The sequence below is a fragment of the Pongo pygmaeus genome, chromosome 22 (assembly GCF_028885625.2).
Source record: "Pongo pygmaeus isolate AG05252 chromosome 22, NHGRI_mPonPyg2-v2.0_pri, whole genome shotgun sequence".
NCBI classification, from domain to species: domain Eukaryota; kingdom Metazoa; phylum Chordata; class Mammalia; order Primates; family Hominidae; genus Pongo; species Pongo pygmaeus.
The window spans coordinates 46,440,329-46,464,085 of NC_072395.2; the positions used below are offsets into that span (position 1 = coordinate 46,440,329).

The 23,757-nt window shown below is 36.4% G+C and overlaps 2 protein-coding genes across 6 annotated transcripts in view; one reads left to right on the forward strand and one right to left on the reverse strand.

Moving 5' to 3' along the window:
• SON (SON DNA and RNA binding protein) overlaps positions 1-16,960 on the forward strand; it is a 33,919-nt gene extending 16,959 nt beyond the window's left edge. Inside the window, exons 7-12 of one of the 4 annotated variants that reach the window (XM_054468733.2) lie at positions 7,278-7,388; positions 8,464-8,580; positions 12,786-12,933; positions 15,071-15,142; positions 15,253-15,368; positions 15,842-16,960. In XM_054468733.2, the coding sequence (XP_054324708.1) occupies positions 7,278-7,388; positions 8,464-8,580; positions 12,786-12,933; positions 15,071-15,142; positions 15,253-15,368; positions 15,842-15,901 (624 nt within the window). In that variant the 3' untranslated portion in view covers positions 15,902-16,960. Of the gene's footprint in view, positions 792-7,277; positions 7,389-8,463; positions 8,581-12,022; positions 12,103-12,785; positions 12,934-15,070; positions 15,143-15,252; positions 15,369-15,841 lie in introns of those variants that run through there. The other 3 variants (XM_054468732.2, XM_054468734.2, XM_054468737.2) reach the window with 3 other exon arrangements.
• The window catches only part of DONSON (DNA replication fork stabilization factor DONSON), a 27,834-nt gene continuing 4,500 nt past the window's right edge, over positions 424-23,757 (reverse strand). Inside the window, exons 5-11 of one of the 2 annotated variants that reach the window (XM_054468743.2) lie at positions 22,874-23,052; positions 21,562-21,643; positions 21,345-21,449; positions 20,696-20,894; positions 18,784-18,996; positions 17,723-17,868; positions 424-1,078 (exon numbers count right to left, since the gene is read on the reverse strand). In XM_054468743.2, coding sequence (XP_054324718.1) covers positions 17,731-17,868; positions 18,784-18,996; positions 20,696-20,894; positions 21,345-21,449; positions 21,562-21,643; positions 22,874-23,052 — 916 coding nt within the window. In that variant the 3' untranslated portion in view covers positions 424-1,078; positions 17,723-17,730. Of the gene's footprint in view, positions 1,079-17,319; positions 17,869-18,783; positions 18,997-20,695; positions 20,895-21,344; positions 21,450-21,561; positions 21,644-22,873; positions 23,053-23,757 lie in introns of those variants that run through there. The other variant, XM_054468744.2, reaches the window with a different exon arrangement.

Sequence of the window (23,757 nt, forward strand, 5' to 3'; positions counted from 1 at the left end):
GGCCGGGTTAAACGGCAGGGCCGGGTTAGACGACAGATGAAACAACCCGCAGCTTCTCATTTGACAGTAACTCGATGCAATTCACTTTGTGGAACCAAGCCACAAAGTGAAAAGCATCGAATTGCAGAGAACAGTGTTATCACATCCCTACCCAACATTGGGCCCTCCCTGCACTTGTGGGAAGGTAGTCCAAGGTACAACTATTTAGCTTCCCGATTTGCTTCAAGGCTCTATAGCTCTAGATTTTGGTGGTAGCAAATTTATCGGGTGGAGGGATTGATCGGAGAGGGCAGATCCTCAGGTTCAACACAAGAACTGGATTGGAAAAGGTCATTGTAGGTTGATGTGAGCATCTTGGGTACATAGCCCATTGCCCTTAATGATGGTTTCTTACTGTTTCTCTGGGTTGTTTGTCAGATAGCCTTTAGTTTTAATTATTTTTCCTTCCCTTTGCTACCTTGGCCCTTTTAAATTCTTGTGTTTAACCTAATGCTCAGCCTTGGTACTCCATTCCCTTCTCCTTCCCCTCTTTGCTACTATTAAAAGTCGGAGAAGTGGAATTCAGACGTTGAAATTTCCACGGGGCTATAGTTGTATCTTAATAATGCCAAGTGTCGAAACAACCCCATTAAAATGCCGCCTGATTAAATAATGTGCTGCTAAATATAGTGCACATGAAAACAGCAAGACTGTATATATATGTAAATATATATATATATCTGTATCTTTGTATGTATCTCTGTATCTGTACCTTTGCTGTATCTTTTAATAAACAGTTTACTTTTATTTAACTTGTTGTGCAAAATCACGCTTGGGGGATGTGGGAGGGTGGAGTCTTAATAGGGGGGTGGGAGTTTTAAATACTATAGATTAGTTGTCATCACCTCTTGCCCTTGGTTTCCAAAGCCCAGACTTTTGCCAAGGACTGGACTAGGTATCTGATGCCCATCTGGACATTTTTCTTGCAGTTCTTGGATATGTAGATCAGAGACACCTGTACTCTTCACTGTAGGTTCTCTTCCTTGGCTTGGCCATATCATCATCTTCCAGTAAACACCTCCAATTCTACAAATAAATCCTGTTTATAAAATCAGAAAGTGAACAGAACCCAAATCAGAAACTTTTTGATAGCAGTACTTTTTTCCCCAAGCTATTCACAGGTGACATTTTCACTTTTTTGTTTGTTTGACCTGCAGCATTTTGAGAGAACAAGTTCTATACAATGAAGCTGGACATGATAACTAGCCAGTGCAACTTACAGTTACTGGTGATAATCTGTATTCCCATGGGATTCAACAAGTGAAGCAAGTTATGCCATCACCAGTTAAGAGGGAGATAGTTGGTTTGGATAATATTTTAGTGAGACCATTTGAGTTGTTAATCCCCCAGTTAGGCTACCTGCATATCTTGAGAGAAAGGTTAACTGACACGTGCAGCTGACTTAATCTTGTAGTAGCTGAATAGAAACCATGGTAAGAGGGTTGAACAGACTTACTTAGAAATCCTAATATGTATGCTTTTAGTAATTTCCTGCAGATTAAGCATTTAAAAAAGAGTTGGAAAAAAAATAGGGAGAGAGTCTATATGACAAATATTTTCCAATGAAGTGAAGACTTAACAAATATTGCAGAATTCCAAGGGATCTTCCTGAGAAGATAAGTGAGCATAACTCTTTTGAATTTCTTCAGTTCAATCATGGGGAAAGTGCTTAGTAACTTCTGATGCTTACACTTTTTTGAGAGAGAGAGAGAGAGTGTGTGTGTGTGTGTATGTATGTATTTATTTGAAATTTAGTCCTCAGCCATTTTCAATCTTAACACTGAGTGTGGTGCCTTAACCTTGTTTGTCATCAAAAGTTGTCAGATTTTAATTAAAGGTTGAGGAGAATTATTCTTAAATCTGGTGGGAAAAGTTGATAGAGAAAGGTACTCAAATAATGGTGACATTATTATTTTTTGTTAAAAAAATTTTTTTTCTTACCAAAGAAGAATCCTAGAAGGTAAAATTATTTTACAATTCTTTTCAAAGGGCTAAATGAATAAAGCGGATGATGTCTCTTGTGGGACGATATATGTAACTATTAATATAAAACCTCTTTAAGCTGCTTAGAAGATTAGACTCAAAAGAACATACAGATTAATTCTAAAGAAGAGAATCCCAAAATACTAGGGCAAAGAGGCAGGATTGCCTTTTGCTTTCATATCTGCACTTTACCTAGCAATAATGTTAAAATGTTTAGAGGAAATAGTCACAATTTAAAATGTTTAGTTCCAGTTATTTAGTGACCATCTAAATATACTATATTGTATATATAGAAGGTAAAAGTAATGAATTTATTATTTATACAATTAGTGTTATATATACCAGTGTTGTGAAATACTTTTGGTAACACTTTATGGGAGCATTAACCCTTTTGATTCCTTGTTCTTGAAATAAAGGCTTCTAGAGTAAAAGGAGATAGTTCTTTTAAATGGTCAACCTTTAAACTGAATAGTAATTTTTATCTACGCCTTTTTCATTTTAATAAATATAAATGGAGTTTGTGGTTCTTTGTTGTTGAGCATAAAACATTTAGGCAAAGATCACAGATTTTATCTCCATAAGAGGGCTGAATTAGCTTTGCTGTAATCCCTAATCCCACCAATTGTCTTGCATATGAATGCTCTTTGACATGAGTATGAATGGATAGACATTGTGGATGAAGCAGCATAAATTCATTTCTTATGGAAAAACAACTCATCAGACTGTGTGCGGTACTGCCATAGCATCGTCTTCATACTCAGAAACCAGCCAGCATCATCCTCAGTAAGGAGTGACTACAGAACTTTTGACTGTATTTGTGTGAATTTGATTTATAAACAATGAAATAAAAAAATATTGGAAGACTAATATTTTAAAAATAGTCCTCAGGGGCATGAATTCTTGGTAATAAAGTTAGCAGAGGTTTATTGAGTAGAAGATTAGGATGTAATCTTTGACATAAGTGGAGTAATAACTACTCAACTATTAGTGTGGAGTTTTCATGGATTTAGTATCAATCAAATGTTTTAGGGGTCCAGAGGTAGTATTGTTAAGGTCTAGTGAATGCTTAGATGTTAAGATCATCTTTATCTTAAGCAGTTTGCTGGTGTGTATTTATCAAATCATATTTCCACATCCCAATGGAATTACAATTTTTTTAAATGTATAAGCTCTAAATGTATAGGAAAACTTGGAGTAAAATGAAAATTTTAATTGGAAATCAAACACATAGGTCCCGGCACTGCTAGAATGTGTAATATACAGCCTTGTTATTAATTCTTTTCTTCCTAGATTCTCTTATGTGGTTAACGCTGAATTTCTCTGAACCATTTAGTAGGTTATCTATTTGTTTTCCCGTTGTACTTCATTTAGTCTATTATACACTAGAGAATTTTGTATGATACAATAAAAAGATTCGTAATTCACTTTTTAAAGCCAACCAAACACATAACTGGGACATTCTGTGGCTTTTATTTTTGCAGTTGTCATTTTGCTCTTGTATGCATTAACCTCTTTATATTTTAATATTTGCTAAATATTCTAAAATCATGTTTTATATACAGGCCAGATGCTTTTACTTTAGGTCTATTTTCTTATAATTAAAGTTTTCCTTTTATGCCTGCTTTTGAGAGATCTGTTATTACCAATAATAGAAAATAATTTTCTGGTTATAGGTATTTTCCTTATCTGACTCACCCCATCCTAACAATTATCTTTAGCTCTTTTATATCCTTTCACTGATGTTCTAAGAAGTCTCTTAAAATACTTGTTCTTTTTATGTCAACAGTTGTGTTAACAAAAGGAGTAAATGGATTTAGAAGAATTTCCTAAATGAGAAATAAAAATGTAAAAGGCCCACTTACATGTATAATATAGGTAATGAAATGCATGTTATATGGTGCCAGTTGCATTATGGTAATTTCATTATGCCTCAGACACCTTTGTAGGTTTTATAAGAAGTAGTTGTCTGCTTTGTTGCTGAGGGAGAGAGAGTGAAGAATTTGGGCAGTTTTTATTAACCTGAGATTTGTAATTCAGGACACTTTTTATGTAAATTTCACCTTTTACAGCAAAGGTGAAAAGTCAGTAAACATTTCCCCCATTATCATACCTAGAATATTACTACAGAATTATTTTTATACATTAGGTAACATGCTAGTCTATAGTGTATTGGTAGAAACTAAGGCTTGTTGGTGACAACTTGGTAATAGTATTCTACAGATTAAAGATTCTCTTTTTCCCAGTTTTTGGAAGGGCCTTTTACCATCATTTTGGTGCCTTTCTTATATTTCCAGTTTCTGAATATTAAAGGATAGTTAAGATTCTAAAGCTCTATTGTCCAATACAGCAGTTACCAGCCACTGAAAAATCATGTTTTTAATCACACTAGTTATATTTCAAGTGCTCAGTAGTGATCACTGTAAGACGTTGTACTGGGCAATGCTGCTCTCTAAAGGGTAGCTGTGGTATTATGAGTGTTTCAATACTGATAAGTAACATCGGGTTTGACCCTTAAACATTGCTGCTTTGGGGATTGTATTGGCTTTTTATGCCTCATTGTATAACTTGAGTTACCTTGAAAGGCTGGAAACAGGCTTTTTGATGTAAACTTTTGAGGATCTTTATGAGGTTAAGATAATCTTGATTCATTCTACTTTGAGTATATGTTTTCGCATTTAAAAATAAAAATATGGCCAGGCACAGTGGCTCACGCCTGTAATCCCAGAAATTTGGGAGGCCAAGGCGGGCGGATCACCTGAGGTCAGGAGTTCAAGACCAGCCTGACCAACATGGAGAAACCGCGTCTCCTAAAAATACAAAATTAGCCGGGGGTGGCGGCGCATGCCTGTAATCCCAGCTACTCAGGAGGCTGAGGCAGGAGAATCACTTGAACCCAGGAGGTGAGAGGTTGCAGTGAGCCAAGATTGTGCCATTGCACTCCAGCCTGGGCAACAAGGGCGAAACTCCATCTCAAAAAAAAAAAAAAAAAAAAAATGAGACTAATAGTCAAATTACTATTTGGTAATACATTTTTGACATGAACTTGCAGCTCCCTTGGTAAGTCTGTTGAAGAATAAATGAAGTTTTACTACCTCAGGAAAAACATAGTTGTAATTTTATTTAAATATCAAGGTTGCTATAATAAAATTCCTTTCAGAATCATGAATTTAATATGAAACACTAAGATTTGAAGAGTTTCATTCTGGGGATAAATGGTGAGGCATTTAGGTTAAATGTTTAATAAAGGCTAAGAGAGAAAAACATTCACAGGTGTAATAGTTTGCTTTCCACTTGGAAAGAATTAGTTTTATTCTAGAAGTTATATTTTAGAGCCATCTGAATAGATTAGTGGCTAATTTATGGTTGGAAATTAGGGATCAGGAGTTGGGATAGTGGGTAGACACATTTTCCCCAGTATCCTCAGATTTTAGCCTTGTTAGAGTAAAAGCCTATTATTTATGCCTAAGCACCCTAACACTTAGATTTATAGAGACTGCTAGGAAAAGCAAAGTAAGTGTGAGAAGGTTAATGAGACAGTACTTGTCTCATCTCATGTGCCTTCAAAAATTACCTTGATAATCCTACCTGACAAAACATCTTAAGGTAGGCCTAGGGGGACATGAATTTTCACCTGAAATATCTGCATTCTCATTTAAAGTCCCAGGAATCAAACAGACTTAAGTGAAAGATGAACATACTAAGTTTCTTAGTGTTTGTCTCACTTTGCTTAGATTAATATTTCTAATAGGTCTTAGAAATGTTCTAATTTGTGTGATGATTTACTTAAGTCAGCTTAGCGAAATTACAGTCGAGAGATTGAATTTGGAAGATGCATTCTGCAGTTGTTTATTAGACTGTTTATAGATCTCTAGAAAGATTTATATATTAACATAAACAGTCTTAATTACAGAAAGAATTGTTTAGTTTTGTTTTCATTTTAAGAAGGCATTATATCAGAATCCATACTTTCTTAAAGAAAAACCTTGAGTTAGCTAAAGGAATATTAGTTTATTAGCAAGGTAACTAAGAATTATGGAGTATTGGGGTTCTGAAGGTAAGATTGATTTGTGAATCCTTATGCATGTGTTATAATTATTCTCATAGTCATACAGCCTTCTCTACTAGACAGGTCTTATTCTTAAGAGAAGTCTTTTATACATGATACATAGTCTTAATTACAGCTAGCCTCTACTTGTAAAAAAGAAAATCCTTAGCTGTTAGCTATTTATTGACTTCCCCGTATTTGTTATGTTCATGCAGTGTCTACTTATTCTTTGTATATGAAAACAGCAAAGTCTTCTATGTCAGATAAGCATTTTACAAAAATGAATTTTCTTGTTTGAGATGACTAGGAAATAATAATAATGTTAAAAGAAGGACAAAAACCAAGAACTGAGTTGATTAAAATCAACTCGAGCTTTTAATTTTAGAACAAAAAAAATACCAAATACTTATCTTGATGTATTTTTCATTCTGTGGTTAAACCTTCCACAAATCTGACAAATAAGAATTGGCTCCAAAGAAAGTTTCTTCCACTTGCCATAAGGTTTTAAAAGGTAGAATATGAGCTTTGAAAAGAAGCACTTAAAAGTGTTTCAGTTGATGTTATGGACTTCCACAGAAATATTATAAATAGTATAATATTATACTTAATATAAGTAATAAGTGTGTATAAACTGAAAATATGGTTCGTTTATTTATATCCTGAATATATTGTTTAAAGAAATTGGGTTCTTAAGACCAAAGTGTCCACAACTGGAAGATGTTAAAGATACGCTGATGAGTAAAGGAGTGATCATAGTGGTTTCCTGCTTGCTTATTCAATAATTTTGCTTACTGCTCTTGAAGGTTAGGCTAATGAGTAAAATGAAAACTGCTAAGGAATGTAATAACCTTTACCACAGTTCAAAAAATTTGCAGTTTACTATAAATGGCTTTCAATCATGAAGGGTAGTGAGTTTTAAGTTCTTAGTGGAACTTTCTATGATTATAGTTTGATATACATATAATAGAAAATTGACTAAGTCAGATTTGGGGTTCAGTTCTGCGACCTGTGTGATACTTTGTAATTCATCTTAATCCTCTTCTGTTTCCCAAGATTACTTTCTCTTTTTGAGTCTTCTCCCTATTTTCCAAGATTATTAGTATATAAGACTATTATTTTATTTTTGACATGTAGCAACTAAAGATATGAGTACTTTTCAGAATTTAGGGGACTATGGTAATTTGAGATAATTATCTGTTTTCTTTCTTAGCCTGTGGACATCTCTACAGCAATGAGTGAACGGGCACTTGCTCAGAAAAGACTCAGTGAGAATGCATTTGACCTTGAAGCCATGAGCATGTTAAATAGAGCTCAGGAAAGGGTATGTAGCAGTTTAAAAAAAAAAAAAAAAATTATTATTTACCGTCAGCCAACTCACACCAGTGTACCAGTTTTAATGTCTAAATAAGAATTTCGCTAACTAGATGGTTGAGTTGTGAACATCCTTTACCTTATTTTCAATGTCTTATTTTAAATGAAAATGATTTGAGGCCTGATCATTTATTCAATAAATGTTTATTGTTTACTATGTGGCAGGAACTGTTTCTTGAGAGAACAAAATAGAAAACTAAGTGCCTACAACCCTATGAAATGTGTAGGTATTAATGGTTGCCATATTTCAGCTGAGAAAATTGAAGTAAAGAGTGGTTAAGGCCAGGCGTTGTGGCTGACGCCTGTAATCCTAGCACTTTGGGAGGCCGAGGTGGGGGCAAGGAGTCAGGAGTTCGAGACCAGCCTGGCCAAGGTGGTGAAACCCCATCTCTACTAAAAATACAAAAATTAGCCGGGTTTGGTGTTGCATGCCTGTAATCCCAGCTACTCAGGAGGCTGAGGCAGGAGAATTGCTTGAACCCGGGAGGCAGAGGTTGCAGTGAGCCAAGATCGTGCCACTGTACTCCAGCCTGGGCAACAAGAGAGAAACTCCATCTCAAAAAAAAAAGTTGTTTATGTATTCAAGTGGACAGTTTCCTATATTTAAACTCTTTAAACCTGTGTCATGAATTTAGTCTGTATAAATGTCTCGAAGTAATTAAGAATCCAGGCTGTCATGACATGTATTACAATACATTTGTATGAGATAGGAAGGGAGGTTGGGGACCCATTGTCATGAGCTCTTTTTTGCATTTTTAGTGTATCTGTGTGATAGTTTGAAGAATATTAACAGCTGTATTTTTTAGTAGCCGTGCTTTTAGATACATTTCAAAATCTTATTAATGGGATTCATTAAATGTTGTCAAACTGCTTCTTTAGAAAGTTTAGGCAAACATTTAATGTTAAATATGTTTTAAAAGTTAAATATTTAAGTCTGCTTTTCAGCCATTTTTAGTGAATTATTACCAGTGATGTTTTAATCAGGTAATTTTATTTAGTTAACTGAGACTACTTCTTTTCTTCAGATTGATGCCTGGGCTCAGCTGAACTCTATTCCTGGCCAGTTCACAGGAAGTACAGGAGTACAGGTTTTGACACAAGAACAGTTGGCCAATACTGGTGCCCAAGCCTGGATTAAAAAGGTACACAGTATATGCACATATGAAAGTGTCGAACAAAAAGTTTAAATTTTTTGGAAACTGTTTATTAAAACTGCATGAAAAGACCAGTGACTCTAACCAAAGTTCCAAGTAAATTTGCTATGTGTATATGCTCCAGGGTGGACACTGAAGACGACTGGATTCATGAGAAAATGGCAAATGTATAAATGTGGCTCAAGAGCCACTAATTTATAAGGTCATTTTAAAAATTGTTACTGCTGCTTTTGAAGGGGTGATTTAACTGTATTTTGAACGCTAACAGCGTATCAGGTGCTGTTCAGAATATTCCACAGTTCCTGCTGGACTACTAACCTAATCATTTCAAAGCAGTGGTTCTCAAATTTTTCTTCATCATGGGATACTTTATTACAGGTTTATTTTTGGTGGATCACTGCCCCCAAGAGCCCTCTACCACCTTAATTTTCCATTCCTCTATTCCTTTGCCCTCGAACCCCACCCGCTTCATTAGTGCCTGTGCCTTCTTGTAAGATCTCTTGGCCCCCGTTCCTCACTCCTCTTGTGACCTGTAGCCCCAGGACCTTTTGGTTGTCAGCTGCTGGTTACAGCAAGTGGTTGGGAGGCCCTAGTATTAGCTCTGCATGTGGTGATCTTGCCATGGGACTGGAAGGCTGAGGGAGGATGGTTGGAGTGGGGTGGGCTGTGGTGAAGGGGATGGGATGGAGATTAATCTGTGGACCACCATTTAGGCCCTAGTGGCCTCTGGTGATCCACAGGCTCAATTTGAGAACCACTAATTTCATGACAAAACAGATTGTAAGACCTAAAATCAAGGGAGAGGATGGACGTCTCGTGCTACGAAGATGTAGGTGCATCTGGTTTCAGATTCTGCAGTGAGACCTGTGAACTCCACCTACGGCTGCCTCATCATTGGGGGAGTCTTAGGTGGCTAAGAAGGGCATTCTGAAGAAATGCGTTCTGGTGAAGGGACAAAGCTTGGTTGGATGGGTGATGGGAAATTTGTTACAGGAGTACTGGCAGCATAGCAGTGCTGAAACTGGGAGGCCGCGTGGTCTAATGGATTGGGAAGGTTTCTTTATCCTGTTGTACTCCTGACTCCTTGTGTAATCGTGGGCAAGTAACTTTTTGGAATTTCAAAGTCTCCGAGGTGGCTAGTGGTAATCAGTAATGTGATGGTTACCTATAGAGAGTTGCTGTGAGTGCCAGTGAATGAGCTGAATTTCTGAAAAATGAGACACTGGTTGCTTTGGGTATTTTAATCTTGTAACATTTATTTCAATTTTGATAGCTTTATCTTTGTTGATCTTACTAACAAATTAATATGAAACATCATGTATACTCATTATGCCTGCCTTTTTTTGGGAAGTAGTTGCACTGATGTGTATAGTGAATACACAGTTAGATTCATTAAGAAATTACAATTTCTGCATTTTGCTGAGGGTTGGTGTTAGAATAGAGGGTGAAAATGTATATAGCAAAATATTTTAAAGATTGGATTAATCTTGGACTTCTATATTGTAGTTACTATGAAAGTGATTTATATAATATTTGAAAAAATGTTTCATCTTTGAAAGAACTATAAATGTACATCTATTTCTTTAGTTTTAATTCTTTAATACTATTTAGTCTTGAAGCTAAGTACTCAGCCAATATTTCAGGAAGTTAGAAATAAAGCTTATGGGTGTTAAAATAGGCACATAATACACAGTCATGTACACTGCTAGGTAGAAACTTCTGAATGTGCTTCCATTACAAAATTTTGGTCTTTATCTAATGATGTACTGATCCATAATGTTTGTATACTTCTAAATATGTTAATAACTTAAATAACTTTTAAAAAGTGAATCTTTTACTGACTCAATTGGTTTTCCCCTAAAATAATTTCTTCTGGTATTTGCAGTCTTGTAGGCAGTTAACAGACTTTAAGTAAATAACTTTAAAATGTTTAGTAGCACCTTTAAAAAAGGGTTCGACTTTATATTTTATGTAAGATATACTTTGGGAAGCAAATTATTTTGATAAATTATGAGATAAAGACATGTTCAGACCAAATTTTAAATTATAGGTAAAAGCAGCACTTAAAGGAAAAGATTCATTACCATAGAATTACTGAAGAATATTTGATGCTAGTATCAACTAAAAAAGAAACTTTTTAAAATTAAAAATGGGCCACAACATGTAAAAGTCATTAGGCAGCTGAAAATTTAGGATGTATCATCCCTGTTAAATATCACAAATACTGTCTACTCATTAAATGTTTTGTTGTGTTTAGAAAACCTGTCAAATGATCATTTTGGCTCTTTAGTATAGTCCAGCATCCGCCTTACGTGTTAAAAAACACATGGAATACCAACATCCTCTGTGTTCTTTTTAGTTTGTTGCAGTATATTTTTAGATTAAAAAAAAGCAAAGTTTTATCAGTATTCTCATTAATCAGTAAAACATTAAAGTAGTTGGTTTAAAAGAACTTTTATTTCTGGAATGGAATGATTTGGATGTGACCTGATAAATACAGTTTATTATTGTGGTCTCATTAAATTAATCAGCTTTTTCACACTGGGGTAAAGAAACAGATGATGATACTAGGGAATGGAAACAAAATTGGAAACTGGGTTATCTGGGGATTTATATTGTACTCTGCACAGTTGCCCTTTTTTTTAGGAGTGTTCCCTGGAAAAGAGGGACGGATGAACCTGGAAGTAAGTAAAAGACATTCTAGGTGTGTAGCATCAAGGCAGTTAATATCCAAGCATCAGCTTTCTCTTTATACATCTACACTGCATGGCCTGCACCAAATAAGGAACTGAACCAGGGGTATGTTTTTACCTCCACAGCTGCCTCCTTCCATCAGAGCACCTTGATGAACTTAATGTCTAGTCACACGTCATTGGCATGTTTTCTCCCCAGCATTTAATTAGAAAGCTGGGAAACAAAAGATGATACAGTTTTACTACTGCATACAAACTTTTTTTTTTACATTCAGTATTAACTTATCAATATAGGAGATGTGAATACATACTATTTCCTGAGCTACCAAAGTTTTTTTACTCTCTCTGTTGATAAGTTAATGACTTGCTATATGTACATTTATATATATATATTTGGTAAGAGAACATAAAAACCTAAAATTTAGTAACGAGGGGAAAATAAAGCATGATTTGGAGATATGTTTGAAATTTTTAAAAAATGACCATAAAGATCAACAGTACAACTTAATACTGTTTGTTATATGTACATGGATGCCCTTTAATAAGAGGCATTGAATATTTCTTAACCTGTAAAAATAACTGTTGACCATGCTAATGTATATACTTGTGCATTTTAGGACATTAAGTGGTTTGCTGCTTTGATGGAAATTATGGTTCAGTGGGTTGGATACAAGAGAGATGATTGTTCACAGAATAACCTGTGAACTTTCACCCCTCTGTATGGAAACTTGTTTCAGGGCCAAATCCTTGTAGCTGTCTTCTTGCCCCGGTCAGTGCCAGCCGTACTATTCACAACACTGCTGCTACCGAGGCCTAGGTATGTAAACATTTAAGGAGTTTTTTAAAAAGTCTTTTAACATCAAGCTAGGCTTTAAAAGAATTCAAATTCATTTTGGCATACTTATAGGATATTTTATGTGATTGTTTTCTATTTGTTACTGTGTAAATTTCAAGAGTTTTTTTTTTTTTTTTTTGCTGCTTTAGGGATTTTCTAAGTAAAATATTTATACTTGCTTTATAGTAAAATGGGGAAGAAAACTTTGGATGACAACAGTATGCTTCTTCAGTGTCTAAACTATTTCTAAGTGATTTCTGGGCTTTATTCATAAACTAGGTACACCTGGGAGAATTAATATCATTGATTGTTTTAACATTGCCTTCTTTTTATTTTGCAAGCTAAGAAGAGATACCAGTGAACCTAAATAGTGGACGAAAACAGGAGTGTTCTAATTTTTTTTTTTTTTTTTTGAGGGGGGCACGAGGGCTACTGTTTCAAAACTGCCATTTACTTGTCTTATTTGACTTCCAAAATACTATTACGTTAATGTGCAAATAATCAGAACATACACACTACAGTATGTATAAAGTATAGAGGAATTTACATTTAATTGCTATAACAGATCTAGAAGTAAGATTCCTCTCTTTAGAAAGTAAACAATGAATCTGTCACCAAGTTCTAACTTTAAAATGGGGACATTTTACCTTTCTTTCTTTGGATAGGATCAGTTCTTAAGAGCAGCCCCGGTAACTGGAGGAATGGGAGCCGTTTTGATGAGAAAAATGGGCTGGAGAGAAGGAGAAGGATTAGGAAAAAACAAAGAAGGCAATAAGGAACCCATCCTAGTTGATTTTAAGACAGACCGAAAAGGTAACAAGTTCTTTTTTGGAATGTTTATTAACACCTCCTTTAACATTACCTTTAATATATCCTTTTGAACCCAGTGATCCTGAACTGAAGGCACTTCTTGTATATATACGGGTATTTGTCAGAAAAAACATTAACCCCTTTTGGGGTTCACAGAGCAGCTTATTTTTATATAACTATGGATAGAGACACCAGTTTGAACTTTTAAAAGGCACCTTTTGTTATGCTAGTTGCTAAATATGGAAATGTGTATATATCTAATTGTATTATTACACCTCCAAATTCAACTGGATTTCATGTTTAGAAAACAGGATTTCCATTTTCTCTTGACAAGGAACCATCCTTTTTTCTAGAGTTTAGTTTATTTTTTGTCAGATATTTTAGCACATCTTCATTATTTCCTATTACAATGCTGTTTAGTCTAGATTTCATAAATCCTGTTTGCTTTTTTTCCCCAAGCTTAGTAGTTGAGTTGGGTTAGAGTATAGTAGACCAGCTGCTGACAATAATGTTACCTTCCTGTTGCCTTGTGTTAAGGCATCTTGGAACTGTTAGCATTGACTGTATTTTCCTTTTACCTTCAGATACCTGGGCAGGGCAGCACTGTGTCTTCTATGTAGCTTGTATGTAGTTGCTAAGTATTTAATCATTCCCACAGATGATAGCTAATTGGCATCTTTTAAATAACTTCTTCCCTTGGAATAATGTAAGTGGAATCATGAAAGGCTTGCCAGCTCAGTATGATTTTTGTATAGCTTGTTTAAACCTCATTTATAAAAGCTGACAAATGTAAAACTGGGATTTATTTTCATCTTTGTAATCAAACAGTAAGTTGAAGCTAACTTCAGCAGTTAAACTCTCAATGAATTTGGAAACGAACTAGCTCTGCACCAAATACTTTGGTGTTAAGTATTGTACAATTTCAGGAAGCATTCTCCTTGGAATTGTGGGACATGGCCTGACTGTAAGCTCTCAGAGAACCACAGATTTCCCAGGATAGGTTTAGAAAAGCTTATATTAGCATGGAATTATTTAGCAAAGGTTGAAAAATTTCCTGTAACATACAGGATGAGCATCCCACATCTGGAAACCTAAAATGCTCTAAAACAGAAAACTTTTTGAATACTGATATGATGCTCAAAGGAAATGCTCATTGGTGCATTTTGGATTTCAGCCTCTTCAGATTTGGGATGCTCGACTGCTAAATACAATGCAAATATTTGAAAACCTGGAATCAACCGACACACTTCTGGTCCCAAGCATTTTGGATAAGGAATACTCAACCTGTATATGAATTGGGAAAGCAGTGTTTCGATTTAGCAATGTAGCTAATCCCCTTTGTAATAAGCCTATGGAGAGAGAGGTTATGTAGAAAGGTTATGTTCATATTTTGAGAACATCTCATCATTTGTTAGGAAGGGAGAGGAGAGTTTGCTAGGAAAAAAGGGACCTATTTTATTTGGAGACAACCGTTTTCACCTTTTTGGTGGCTTAAAATCCTAACCTTTTTTGGAAGAGTCTTAACTGAAGCTTATTTTTTTAAGAGACAGTAAATCTGCAGAAATCACTTGGCAATAAGCTATTTTTTTTCTGTTTTTGAGATGGAGTTTTGCTCGTTGCCCAGGCTGTCAGTGGCACGATCTTGACTCACTGCAACCTCCGCTTCCCAGGTTCAAGCGATTCTCCTGCCCTAGCCTCCCGAGTAGCTGGGATTACAGGCGCCCGCCACCACGCCCGGCTAATTTTTGTTTCTTTAGTAGAGGCGGGGTTTCACCATGTTGGCCAGGCTGGTCTCGAACTCTTGACCTCAGGAGATCCACCCGCCTCGGCCTCCCAAAGTGCTGGGATTAACAGGCATGAGCCACTGTGCCTGGCCATACTTAACTTTTTGTTTTCTGTTTACATTTGGTATTTATTACAATTTCTCATACCAAGATCTATGAATATTAAATATAAATTTATATGCTGAAAAACAGTAAAAGAGAATAAAGAGAAGATTGATAGAGAAATCAAGTGTACTAGGAATCTGTTGATTTTATTTGAAGGCATACATTTTGAGGTTCAGACTCCTACAGAGGGATCTTTGTTTTAAAGTGGTGCTTTGAAATTTATTTAGTGAACAATTTTTTTTTTTTTTAAGGTCTTGTTGCAGTAGGAGAAAGAGCACAAAAGAGGTCTGGGAACTTCTCTGCTGCAATGAAAGATCTGTCAGGTGAGAGCACATTTTTGAATTTCCTCTTACCCTAATCCCACCGTGAATTCATTATTTGTTGCAGAAGTTGGTGGAAATAATTTAAAACTGGGTATTTCTCCCCTCTGCAGGCAAACATCCTGTGTCTGCTTTGATGGAAATCTGTAATAAGAGAAGGTGGCAACCACCTGAATTTCTATTGGTCCATGATAGTGGCCCTGATCATCGCAAACATTTTCTCTTTAGGGTAAATATGAATTTCTGCATTAATTATATATATTTATTAATGTGATGACTTAAGAGGGTGAGGGGTAAACATGATCACAGGATTAAGATTCTGTTCGTGGGTGGGGGGTTTGTATTTGTAGTTAAGTGGTGGGGTTTTTAAACACTGAAGGGTGCTTTAATATGACTTGTCAATGTCCTATTTTTTAAAAAATTGGAAAAAAGGGCAAAATATAGTATACAATTTGTTATTTTCTAGTTGAATGTGGGGAATTAATACTTTTGTCAGTCTTTTTCTCAATTTGGAGACCTGCTCTTAATTTGCAGTCGCTTTTCCCAAATGATTTGATTCTTCTGGGTTGAGATTATAATTTGACTTACATAGTATGGGTTTTATATTTTTGTAAATTATTTTTCTAGCATTTAGTGAAAAAATACAAAGCTAATAGATATTAAAGTTTGATGCTGTTCTTATTGTATGTTTTTCTTGAATAGGTATTGAGAAATGGAAGCCCTTACCAGCCCAATTGTATGTTTTTCTTGAATAGGTATTGATAAATGGAAGCGCTTACCAGCCCAGCTTTGCCAGCCCTAATAAGAAGCATGCTAAAGCCACAGCAGCTACTGTGGTTCTTCAAGCAATGGGCCTTGTACCAAAGGACCTCATGGCTAATGCCACTTGCTTCAGGAGTGCCTCACGTAGATAGATTGAGGTTTTATAATAATCATTTCAGATAATTTTACTCTGCATCACAATGTATTTCCTCTTTAATGTTGTAAATATTTGGCAATTTAAGACATTGTGTAAAAAGCAATCTGTAAAAACATCTCCAGGCTTTGATTTTTGTACCATGGAAATTGTATTTAACCATACAGGGTTTTGGTATGTTTATATTGTTTACCTTAGTGATGTATTTGTTTAAGTGGCTAACATCCAAACGACTGTTTGAAGGCATCAGAGTAATCTTCAGTGTGGAATGTTAAATAACGCTTTTATACTGTATTTTGTACTATGATGTAACTCCCCTTCCTTATGGCTAGGCTACTGTAACACTTGCCTGTAATCAGTGAAGGGCTGTGCACCTTGTACTATTTCACAATGGGTTCTGCTGGACAGATAATGGGCCAGTGTTATTGAGATGATCAAGATCTGTTCCACAGGGCTAATGCCACCATCTCCCCTCAAAATTTTGTAGAGGTTCTAGAAAGAAAGTGGTATGTTGTGTGATAATCAGCACTAAGTCCTGCATTCCTGTTAAAGCCACTTGGGTCATAAGAAGGGAGTAAAAAATGATGTCTGACTAGAATTCTATTGCAGAGGCCAAGTACATTTAGTATGGCATTGAGTTGTGATATAGTTTTACTTTGATGTGCATTTTGAATTTCAGCTACACCTAGATAGACGTAAAATGATAATTAAAATGCTGTAACCAACTTATCTAATAAAATTGGCAACTAGCCACTATTTTGTTGACTATGAGAAAGTTAAAGTTTATGTTAATTTTTAGGGTCCGATAGAATATTTCACGTGTATTACAGTGGTATTCATATGCTATGTCTCTAAACTTTATTTTCAAAAGCTTAAGGCCCAAATACAAACTTCTCTGGAATAAACGTGGTGTTTTATTTTCTGGGTTATAAAGTGAACAAATACTTAGATACTATTATTTCTTTACCCAATGCTTTTGATTTCTAAGCACTTTTATTTTAAAAATGTGAATTATACAATCTCTCCTACACATACACACACACACACCCACACACACCCCCCCCATAAGCACATTAAATACTACTTTGCCATGACAGCTCAGTGTACTTCACAATTCTTAACACTATTCTGTGTGGAATACAAAATGCCTTTTTATCTGAATTAACATACATTTAAAAAGTTTTAGTATATGTGAAAATAAAGGAATTATAAATCAGTAGGAAAGATATTAAGGTAGAAGCATCACCAATCAGCTAGCTCAGTAGATGTTGTTGTCTATATTTATTTTCTACCTTTATGAAACAAGAACCTGCTAACAGTCTTAGGTAAATGGTAAAGTAACATATTTTTGCTCTGATGCCATTAGTCACAATGCCATGGGGTAACTGCTATGTGATTTCCCATTTGCAAGGAAACATATTAATTCAGTTTCTGCTCAATATACAATTAGGTTGTAGGGATATAGATACCTCATTTGAGTTATCTGGGTTTTTCATCTTTATATCTAAAAATCTAATCTGAAAATAGTAAAACACTGATTTAAAACCTTAGATGCTACTGTAATAAAAGTTATGTTTATAAACATTTCAGTATATTCCTTCAACTTCAAGAATCTTGAATTTCCTTGCTAGAAGGCTTTTTTCCTCAAAGATTCCTTTTAGGCTTACTTTGGTGTTCAGGATCTCCAATTATAAATGTAGTCTCTCAGCACCACATTCCGTAAAGATGATTTCCCAAGTAATGGTATTTGACTAAGTTGCTCCAGAGTGTTAGGGTGCAAACCACAGTTAGTAAGCTCCTTATGAACAACCTCCTGTGGAAATGTGTGTACAAGTCAGTAAAAAGCACATTAGTCTTTAAACACAGAAGAGTTTTAAATAATTACTATGGAGACTGACAAATAAATGGCTCATTAATGTGATTCATCCTATCAACAGAAGTTGATCCTAAGAATTTTTGTATTGACAAAATCCCAAAATATTAATGGTTATTTTTATAAGTCTAGCCAACTGAGATGCATGAGACAATTTTAAAGGTCTTAATTCTAACTCAAAATCTTAAGTATGTTCAAAATTAAAGGCAAATATGGTTAAATACCCACAGTGAATCGTTTCCTTAAACTATAAAGGAATCAGGTACTATTGAGTTTGGATCCAAGAGGAAATGAAAAAGTTGCCCCTTTTTGGAATGGGAAGTTCTTCAGTCACTGTTAAAACTATTTGGACTGTGGTCGGGCGCCGTGGCTCAAGCCTGTAATCCCAACACTTTGGGAGGCCAAGGTGGGCAGATCACCTGAAGTCAGGAGTTTAAGACCAGCCTGGCCAACATGGTGAAACCCCATCTCTAATAAAGATACAAAAAATAGCCAGATGTGGTGGCACATGCCTGTAATCTCAGCTACTTGGGAGGCTGAGGCAGGAGAATTGTTTGAACCCAGGAGGCTGAGGCTGCAGTGAGCCGAGATCGCACCGCTGCATTCCAGCCCGGGCAACAGCAAGACTCCGTCTCAAAAAAAAAAAAAAAAAAAAATTGTACTTGGACTGAATTCATGAACGCTACCTCACGTAAACAACTTACAGACATTATTCCTTCCTCTAGTAATTCATAATTAAGTAACAGTTTAACTACTTGAAACACAATAGTGACTCAGCATAAATTACTCAATTTCCCTCTAGCTAGTCTGAGGAAACTACAACTTAAAACAGTCTGCTCATAGGTGTCTACTTACCATATCAAGTACTTTGTCCATTTGCAGGCAGATGTTAAATACAGCAGTTGGCTCGTGTGGATACAGTACTGCAGAGAAAGATCCACTCTGTGAAGATCTGAGCAGCATGGTCAGCGAATGCACAGAATGAGGCATGATAGGACCTGTAATCTCCAAACTAAATTGGTCTCTGTAACCAGAAAGAGCTTGTGTCTTCACATTTACACTTCGTGCCTTCATGAAAATGTAAAGAAAAGGAAAATTATGATCATCTCTCAACCTTTTGCCTAGCCAAAAATATGTTCAACATATTTCCATTTGGGGTTTCCTCTAACAATTAGGAACAAAACTATTTCCGAAGACATCTAAACAATGCTATGTGAGTACAAATACTTAGTAAATTTTCAGCAACCTCTCCATATTAAGAGATTTTCAGGTGAAGTATATTCCAGAGAATACCATTTTTTCATACAGTATTTTATCTGAATTAGTAATACACTGTCAATGCAGACTACCGGAAAAACAAAAATTTAAAATCCATTCAATTTTATTGCTAAGATTTAGCATGTATTTTCTATTTACATGTATAATTTATTATGATTATAATCCCAGCACTTTGGGAGGCCAAGGTGGGCAGATCACTTGAGGTCAGGAGTTCAAGACCAGCCTGGCCAACATGGTGAAACCTCGTCTCTATTAAAAATACAAAAAAATTAGCCAGGCATGGTGGTGTGAGCCTATAGTCCCAGCTACTTGGGAAGCTAAGGCAGAAGAATCGCCTGAGCCCTGGAGGCAGAGGTTGAAGAATCACTTGAGCTCGTTAGGCAGAGTTTGCAGTGAGCCAAAATTCAGCCACTGCCCTCCAGCCTGGGTGACAGAGCAAGACTCCGTCTCTAAACAGATGAATGAATGAATGAATGAATGCAGGGCGGCCAGGTGTGGTGACTCATGCCTGTAATCCCAGCACTTTAGGAGGCCAAGGAGGGCAGATCATGAGGTCAGGAGTTCGAGCCACCCTGACCAACATAGTGAAAACCCGTCTCTACAATTAAAAAAAAAAAAAAAAAAAAAAAAAATTACCCAGGTGTGGTGGCACACGCCTGTGTGAGAGTGAGATTCCATCTCAAAAAAAAAAAAAAAAAAAAAAAAAAGCATGGCAGTCCTGTGGTCCGATACTCGAGAGGCTGAGGCAGGAATTTCACTTGAGCCCACATGGTTGAGGTTGCAGTGAGCTGTGCCACTGCACTACAGCAAGACCCTGTCTCCCCAACTAAAAAAAGAAAATACATGTTCGTATAATTTAAAAAGAGGCCAGGAGTTCAAGACCAGCCTGGTCAATATGGCGAAACTCCATCTATACTAAAAATACAAAAATTAGCTGGGCGTGGTGGTGCCCACCTGTAACCCCAGCTACTTGGGAGGCTGAGGCAGGAGAATAGCTTGAACCCGAGTTGGAGGTTGCAGTGAGCCGAGATCGCACCACTGCACTCCAGCCGGTGACAGAGTGGGACTCCCTCTTAAAACAAAAACAAACATGAAAAAACAAAACAAAAAAAATAGCTAGGCTTGGTGGTGTGTGCTTGTAATCCCAGCTACTCAAGAGGCTGAGGCACGGCGCGAGAATCACTTGAACCCGGGAGGCAGGGGTTGCAGTGAGTTGAGATCACGCCACTGCACTCCATCCAGCCTGGACAGCAGCGCAAGACTCCATCTCGAAAAGAAAGTAAAAAGGATTTCATATAATTTATATATTTCCACATAATTTCTTTGATGTAACCATCTTATATAATTTTTGTTTCTTTTTTTAATGGGAGGAAAGCAAAAGGAAAATATGTACCAAGTAAAAATGCTAGGAGGTTTTTTTTTAAATCAATAATTTATCCTATCAAAGTAGAGTACTTCTTAAAAGCTAGGTTATGCAGATTTTTATTACCTTAAGCATTTGCATTGTGGCACCTCGGAAAGCAACAGGGGACAAGAGGGTTGGAGGAAGTCCTGCCTGTGGACCTGAGGTAGCAACTAAACTCTTAGAGTTAATCAAAAAATTGAGCAATGTAAAGGTGTTGATTCCTTTTACCAACACAACAGACTCAGGTCTGTGATCCATTTGTACTTCATGTTTCTCTTTACGCCTGAAGATGACGATCAAGGAAATTGCAAAAGCAAATCTCACCTAATGTGGAAAGCAGTTATCTTGATTCTGAATCACCCAAGACTCCTTTTCTCCATAATGAAATGGAAATCCTCTTGCTACCTCTCTTTACCGAATCATAAGGCATATGTTTCAATCAAAACGTTAACAATCTGAATTTGCTACAAACTGACACCTAAACCTAATTTCTTCTTTAGTCAAAACACACCTATTCTCCCAAAATCATAATTGAACGTTTTGATTAAAAAAGGTTTAATAGTTCACCATTTACTGATACTTAGGGGCTTATTTAATATTACAATGGAGAATTAGTTTTAATATGACCTGAAGATAATTTAAGATTACAGTCATATAAAACTGCCAATGTTAAACTTCTCACTAACGTCATTCAATGAAAATTAATTCTAGTTAACAACAACTGAAAGGATACAGCTTGATAGATAGTATGTCTGGCTTTTTAATTTTATCTTGCACACCCATCTCTTCCAGCCAGGAAAAACTTTCCTCTTCATCTTCATCACTGATGGCTTGCTCCCTAGGAAATTGCTACAGTTAGAGTCTCTATTTCACAAAGCTGTTCCTGTGCAAATCTATTTCATGAGTCCATAAGTCAGTGGATGATATAAAAAGTTATTTTAATCACATACTCCCCATATCCCAAGCTTGTTCCAGATGCTGTCTCCTTCTTATGGCCACTTTCTTTTATTAAAGGCAGAGAAAATTCAATACCTATATGAGGAAAAAAAATGTAACTGAGTTTTCATTTAAAGTATTTAACAGGCATGCTGTACTTTTAGAGTGTACAAAATTTGAAATGTTAGTTTTTACAAATGATCTATTAAGGCAGTAGAGTTTTCAAGCTTTCTTCACAAACCTACATACATGCATAAAACATATCTCCTTGAAAGAGGTTCGGGAAACAACACATACATGTAACACTCTTTCATAAATGATATTGTATTCCAGTTCACTTTTTGAAAAAGTACTGATTGGGCCCATTAAATAGATTTCATGTTCCACTAATGGGTTTACTCAGTTTGAAAATTTTGTTATTAAAGGGGTAATTGGTACTATAGAAGAATTTCTAGAAGAGTATATCCAGATAGTGACTATCTGGCCCAATATGTGTTTTATTTTAGAGATCAGAGAACACTATCTGGAAGGAACAGTTTAAATCAGGAGTCCTCAACCCCTGGACTGTGGACTGGTACTGGCCTGTGGCCTGTTAGAAACCGGGCTGCACAGCAGGAGGTGAGCGACTGGCGAGTGAACATTACTGCCTGAGCTCCATCTCCTGTCACATCAGTGGTCGCATTAGATTCTCATAGGGGCACGAATCCTACTGTGAACTGCGCATGTGAGGCATCTAGGTTGTGCCCTCCTTATAAGAATGATGATCTTGTCCGGGCACGGTGGCTCACGCCTGTAAGCCCAGCACTTTGGGAGGCCAAGGCGGGCGGATCACGAGGTCAGGAGATTGAGATCATTGTGGCTAACACGGTGAAACCCCGTCTCTACTAAAAATACAAAAAATTAGCCAGACGTGGTTGCAGGCACCTGTAGTCCCAGCTACTCGGGAGGCTGAGGCAGGAGAATGGCTTGAACCCAGGAGGCAGAGCTTGCAGTGAGCCGAGATTGCGCCACTGCACTCCAGCCTGGGTGACAGAGCGAGCCTCCATCTCAAAAAAAAAAAAAAAGAATGATCATCTGATATGTAACAGTTTCATCCCGAAACCACCCTCCCCACTGCCCATGAAACTGATCCCTAGTGCCAAAAAGTTTGGGGACTGCTGGATTAAATAATTGTGGGGGAGGGAAAAAAAACCAGAAATAAAGAAATAATATATTTCTTAATGTTGCTAATCAACTGGTAAAAGGCATTTTAAATTTAAATAGCTTTTAGGCTAAAATAGGTTTACTATATAGTAGAGTATTCTCACTTTAAACCTAAACTTTTACCTTCGTTTCTCATAGCTTCTCTTAAACCTCGAGTTGTTGGAGATATGAGAGCTGTGATTAAGTCACTTCCAGCTAATCCTGCTGCTCGGAACAGGACAGTAAACTGATAGGTACAAACGTAGAAATAGGGGCAAAGTTTTGTCTTCAGCAAATTATATAGAGAAGTAAAGCTCACAGACCTATAAAGTAAAAAAATTTTCTTAAGGTGTTATTAAACATTTAATGCAATGTTTATAATTTTGTATAATTCAGTTTGATACCTGGTTTAAAACACAACACAAATATTTTAGATAATGGTTTGAATTTTTGTGGTTACGTATGACTTAGCTTTAAAGGACTGAAATTGGTTATGAGGACTCGCTGATGACTTCTCAATACTTTAATAAACAGTGTATACCACTTAAACACTTATTTTTTCTTTAAACAAAACTTAATTGAGAATTGCTTGCTGACTTTCTCTGAGCTGCTGATAAAAAAGGAAGCAGAGACTGACAAGAAGTAGCATTAAAGAATTAGGGGTGTGGGTGTGTGTGGGGGTGTGTGTGTGTGTGTGTGTATATATATATATTTTTTGAGACGGAGTTTCGCTGTGTGTGTGTGTGTGTGTGTCTGTCTGTGTATATATATATATATATATTTTTTTTTTTTTCTGAGACGGTGTTTCGCTCTGTTGCCCAGGCTTTATATATATATATATATATTTTTTGAGACGGAGTTTCGCTCTGTCGCCCAGGCTGGAGTGCAGTGGCGCAATCTCGGCTCACTGCAAGCTCTGCCTCCCGGGTTCACGCCATTCTCCTGCCTCAGCCTCCCGAGTAGCTGTGACTATAGGCGCCCGCCACCACACCAGGCTATTTTTTTTGTATTTTTAGTAGAGACGGGGT